This window comes from Toxorhynchites rutilus, chromosome 3 (genome assembly GCF_029784135.1).
Source record: "Toxorhynchites rutilus septentrionalis strain SRP chromosome 3, ASM2978413v1, whole genome shotgun sequence".
Classification (NCBI taxonomy): Eukaryota; Metazoa; Arthropoda; class Insecta; order Diptera; family Culicidae; genus Toxorhynchites; species Toxorhynchites rutilus.
Genome location: NC_073746.1, coordinates 70,946,096 through 70,952,095, shown reverse-complemented (window position 1 = coordinate 70,952,095; position 6,000 = coordinate 70,946,096). Strand labels below are relative to the sequence as shown.

The 6,000-nt window shown below is 39.8% G+C and overlaps 1 protein-coding gene across 3 annotated transcripts in view; it reads right to left on the bottom strand.

The window, feature by feature from the left end:
- Nucleotides 1-2,932: 2,932 nt before the first annotated feature.
- The window catches only part of LOC129772801 (uncharacterized), a 132,639-nt gene continuing 129,571 nt past the window's right edge, over nucleotides 2,933-6,000 (bottom strand). For all 3 annotated transcript variants that reach the window (XM_055776273.1, XM_055776272.1, XM_055776275.1), the window contains one exon: nucleotides 2,933-5,678. In XM_055776273.1, coding sequence (XP_055632248.1) covers nucleotides 4,120-5,678 — 1,559 coding nt within the window. In that variant the 3' untranslated portion in view covers nucleotides 2,933-4,119. The remainder of the gene's footprint in view (nucleotides 5,679-6,000) is intronic.

Sequence of the window (6,000 nt, the reverse complement as noted above, 5' to 3'; positions counted from 1 at the left end):
GTTAATAACTATTTTTGCCGCGAACGGATTTTGGTGATTTACATACCAAATAAATCGGAAATTCCTTAAGATTTGTTTGATATGCTATGCATTACAATCCCATGGTGTGTAAATAATTAAAATTCATGAAAACTATAAGCGTTTCCATTTTCCCATACATTTGTGCTGCCCATTTGTGTGCTTTCCTGAACAGAGCTGTCGATATCGGACAACTTATCGACGAGCAACGAAGGGGAAATCGTAAGACTTAAGTGCGATTCACATACAACATACACGTCACGTTCACGTCCCGTCACGTTCACGTCCCGTCACGTCACGATACGTCAATGATTCTACCATGAAATTCTCATGAAAACATTCACATACACCAGCAACGTAACGACCCGTCAGCATACGTTCAACGAAAACGACCGGCAGGGTTTGTAGAAAAGAATAATTGACGGAGACGGACGGCTTGTTTGGTTTTTGTCTGGGCTTTGTGTCTCGGCTTTTGTTTTGATTTGGTTATACAGTAATTTACATCTACATCGACACTAAGCTAATTGAACAGATCTGTGATGCAACACGTTTAATTAGACATTTTTACCTCTAGTTGGACATTTTTGTAAACATTGAGTTCGGGGCCCAAATTATGGCCCCACATTGAAAGTCGCCCCCAGTCGCAAATGTCCAATTACTGGTCAAAACCGACTCCAATGCGACACTGAGTGGTGCCTCAGCATATCGCTTTATAAGTAACTTACTGTATTTTTTATGCTAACATATCTCTTAGCTCCAAATTTCTGAGTGAAAATCATTCGCGACTAGTTGAAAGAATTATTCTATTTATTATTATTATTGTATAAGGGTCGGACTACGGGGTTTAAGCATTTAAATAATTGAATTCAATTATTCTCATTGAATTTTTCAAAATTTAGAACTGATTCTAGGCATGCTGATTTGAAAGAGGGCATTGCAATTTAAAATTGTTGTAGGTGGCGACACCATGAATAAAATTAAATAAATCATTCGTTTGGCATTTGACGTGACGGTGCTGGTGGAAGCATTGACTGCATGTGTGAATTGGTGGAGACGTTGACGGAGCGTAGACGTTCTTCTCCGTAACGTGCTATGTGAATCGCACATTAAAGTCTCCGTGAACGAAGGAAAAGAAGAAGAACGAAGGGGAATGAATATCTGCCTAGAGTATAATGCGTCGTGCACAAATTACGTAACACTATAAAGGGGGGGGGGGGAGGAGGGTCGAGGTTGCGTTACTTTCTGTGTATTAGAGATAGGAAATTGCGTTACATGGGGGGGAGGGGGTCCAAAATCCGGATTTTTAGCGTTACGTAATTTGTGCACGACGCCTAAACAGTGGATCTCGCTGAGGCAAACTTTCATTCTTCGTGAGGACACCGACTGAATAACATCGTTGCTGGGCGAGCTGGACGGTGAAGGATTGAATGCTTTTCTCAAAGCAAAGGGGGTGGAAGAGTAATACGAGGAAAAAGTAAAGTTTTCCAAGGGCCTTTTTGAAGGTTAGAGACGAATGAACTGAATAAGTTTAAAGTCTCACATGTCTTAGTTTCGGATTGAGCTGCGGACGCGACCAAATTACTGACTGATCATTGCATCAAACTGACGGCATTGCATTAAGGTTCTGAACTACACAATTATGTGGGGAATCGTCAAGCTAGGCTATCGTCAGCTCACCAAGAATGTTCTGGAATTTTGTCTGTGATTTGGTTTCGCATGACGGTAGCAAAACTCTCTCCACAAAGGATGACAGCTAAGCTGATCTGGAGCGGCAATATTAACAAAAAGAGCTTCTGTTGAGAAGAGTGGAAAACGGAGATAAGTGTGTGTATATTTTATCGATATATGGATATTTGTGTGCGTACATGCGTGCGTTTTAACGTGTTGCGCTGCGGGTGAACATGTCGATTCTAACGTGGCGACAACGAGAGGAGATAGCGGGAGGGAAATATTTGCGCTTGGATATTAGTAATGAATCTCTGCTGAGGCAAATATTCAGCCTTTCTCCAAGCAGTTGACATTGTTTGTTTTCCGTCATCATAAAGGCTTCATTGGTGCCTTTGACATTGCATCCAATGCATTGAACTGACGCTATGGTGAAGCAGGTGTTAAGGTTGTGCACCAAAAAATTATTTGGGGAATACCAAGTTATTCAATAAGTTATAATAAGTTATTAATTTATTTGGGTTCGCGTGACAGTTGCAAAACTTCCTTCAACTAGGATTGCATTTGCGCTAATCTTGATCATAATGAAGCAGTGCTACTCTTTTCGAGGTTATTGAGATTAACAGAAAGAGTTTATTTCGTTTATTTAGTCACCAAGAAAGTAAATGTCGTTCTGGAGTTTTGTATGTGATTTGGTTTCTCTTGCCAGTAGCAAAACTTTCTCCACTAAGGATGATAACTGCACTTTTCTCGAGCATGTATTGTTCTGCGAGGACAAGAATGAATCATCGAACAATAATCGTCAAATGATTTCACGAAATAAAAATTATTTCAGGACGAACAAACTCAATGAATGAAAACTAAAGAATGGTTATTTCTAAATTTTCGTAGCATTATAAAATAATATTTACAATTATAAACAATCGACTTGAATCAAACTACAGCATAGTTCTACGTCAACAATGCGGTCGTGTCTCGGACATAACCTCCTATAACTTTTTTCTACTTTTCGGTCTGTTTTAATTTCAGTAAAAACATTGAAAACCCTTTTTTTGTAAAACATTTGGCGGATTAATTCGAAAAACAGTATATTGAATTGTATGAAACTGCATTGAGGTTTTGGAAAGCAGGAGTTTCCAAAGATATAATTGAAGTTATTCTCAACATGTCCGTATTACTCCCACCTCCCCGGTTTGTTGAGACAATTCGGGATGTTCTTTTGTTGTTCTACAAAAAGTGACACATCACATTAATGATTAAGATAATTCTATTAGATATATTTTGCTCTGTCTTCTAGATTCCATGTCAAACGGAATTATTTATTGTATTTTTTTGTTTTGTTTTTCATTAGTTTCCTATATTAGCTTCCGTTATTATCAGTTTTGACTGCTCTGTTTTTGTTTGCGATCATTTAAAACGTTCTATAATTGAAGTTTCTACATATTCTCTTTTTTTCTTTATCTCTCTGCTCTTTTTTTTCGTCGGTCTCATACACAATATATTAGAAGTATAGATTATCGTTTATTATGTAACACTTGTTTTTTAGAGCTTGAAGTAATGTACGTACGTAATTACGTGTAACTGTTTGTGTATGACATCCGTTTTTCCTGTGTTAATATATAAATTGTGTGTTTAATAAACAACTGCAATTACTCTTCTCTGTTTAAAATTTCTGCTCCCCCACAGCTCGTCTATCACGTAAATTTCACAATGTCCGCAAGCTTCTCCAGCGGAATAAAATAGATGTACCAATTTAGCGGGCTAGGTATGATGTATGGAAATTGTAGCTTGGAGTGCAACCTATATCATCAATAAACTCCCTTCCCACTTCTAGTTACTACATTCCACTAGTTTTCATTTGCCTCGTCAACAATATTTTGTAATGATTCAACTGATATTTTTAATGGCTCGAAATTTTTAAAAGAGGTTATTTTCTGTGCTGTATTTTTAAAGTGAATTGGAATTACTTCTACATGTCATCAGACAAGACTCAAGTCGCAATGCGATCCTTCTTTGAGTGGTTCGTTTAAATACCACTATTGAATGAAATACTAATGCAAACAGAGAAAGTCGTTATAAAATATATTCAGAACTACTTATCCACATATCAACCAACGTTATTCTCTAAACTTTCCTAAAACCCATTTGATATATAAAATGACTTTTCGATTCCAATGTTCAACAGTAAAACGTGGAAAAAAAAAGTTCGAGAATGTTATGTACAAAAAAAAAACTATTGAAGCAAAGGTTAGATGCTTATGACAATAACAGCTGAATCGGGCAAACTTTATTCAACCACGAGTGTTGTTAAATCTTACATAAACGGTGCCCCTCCCCTCAAGGCTTTAGATTTTTTCAGTTTTATTAAATACTTGTAGTTGTAGTGGAGTTCGGATTGATCCGGTAAAACCATCTTCGCAACTTGTGATGGAAATTTCATTCTGCTGTGGAACTTCCACTGCCTTCGGATTTTGGCTGTGTTGCCGCCGTAGAAGAGCTTCCTCCTTTGCCGTTATTTTCCACTGCAAGGATCACATGTTTACCGTGCACTTTTGGCTGATGATAGGTGGTTTTGGGTGGTAGTAGTGGAAGAGGGGGTTCCGCCACGTTTGAGGCAGTTGAAGAAGCAGATGAAAGGGTTTGCTGCTGAACAATCGACTGGTTGGAGGATTTGTTCGAGGTGGTGCTGAGACCGTTCGATGGTGGGCCCCCGATGGAGCTGGAGGACGAACTATCGAAATAGATCTCCGGCAAACTGGTACTCTGTTGAATACGATTTGTACTGGAATCGAAGTGAAGCTTGTGAATCTTCTTCAAAGGCTGATGGTAATTGAGGTTCTGTGTCGTCGAGGGTGAATCTCGACTGCCCCTGTTGCTTGTGCACTGGCTGTTATTATTACTACTGCTATTGCTGGTGCTAGCGATATTGGCAGTTGACTTATTCACCGACACAGAAACGTTTGGAACTATCCTACCTACAGATCGTTCTCCCCGTCCCATCTCCTTACATTCTTCGTTTTCATTATTCATACTATCAGTTCTAATAGAACTATCCTTATTGCTACTCCCTGTTATCACTTCATTCATGATGTCTATTTTAGAATCGTATATCAACTTTCGAATCTTCTCATTACTCGCTTGAATCATGTCTTCAAGTGAGTAGTAGTAATCATTATTCACCAATGGCTTTCTCCTGTTGTAAGCGCGACCAGCTGTCCAACCACTTCCTTGGACTCCCCAGCCGGTCGGATCACCTATCCTGTTCACATGAACAATCTTATAATGACCTTCTTTTGGGTCACTGCTAAGATTCTTCATCAGCAGCGTTTCGTACTCGCACAGTTGCTTACTTCCCGATGGCTTACTTCCAGTGTTTCTCTTCCTTTTGTGCTTCCGATTGTGTTTCACAGTATAGTTGCCTAAATCTTCGCAGGAGTCTCTACCATCAAGTGCATCACTATAACACTCAAATCGCCCACAATCACCCAAAACTTCCTCTTCGTGACCTCCACCACTCAACCGGTACGGCCGATGAGACGATCGATATTTCGGAACATTTCTATCGTACACAAATTTAGACGCAGATGGTTTCAAAATTGATTTCACTATTATGCTATCGGCCCCTCCCGGTCCGGCTATCACCGATTTGAACGACCTAGGAGTGTCGCCAGTGCCGGTACCCATCGATGTTCCCTCTCCCATCGTCGCATCGTTGATATAGTTGATGTGAATCGGGGACATCTGCAGCTGCAGCGGTTCCGGACTAAGCTGACTCTCGTTCGGAGTGAAGTAAACCGAAGCCTTGCTTTCGTCTACACTTTTCGCCGAAATGTTCTCCAAATACTTGAAGTTGAATCCGGGTCGATGCGGAACCAGGGGGAGGCCGTGTTCGTTTTCTGCGACAGCGAGACCAGGAGGGACAATGGCCGACGCTGCTATGGCGGCATCCAACTGGGCCAATTTCTCTATTTTGGCCTTCAGGTAAACTTCGAAACCTAAAATGAAGATAGAGCAAATTAGAGAGGTTGTGGTTGGTGATATTTGAGGGGAAAGTATTTCAATCCCATCACCCGAGAAGATAATCATTACCAAGCAATGCACAAGAAACGTTGTGTTTTTCTGACAGCTTGCAAAACATTTTCGGTGTGGTATAGTACAAAGCAATAGACTGCGAAAAAAATACATAGAAAGCAAACCACGTATTCAGGAGACACAAATGTTGTCGTTTTCTCAACTGATAAATATTAAAAAATCGCAAAATGTTGCTCAGTTCATTTGCCTCTATAAAAAATGTTTCCGAGCCAGTCTTGAAAAGGG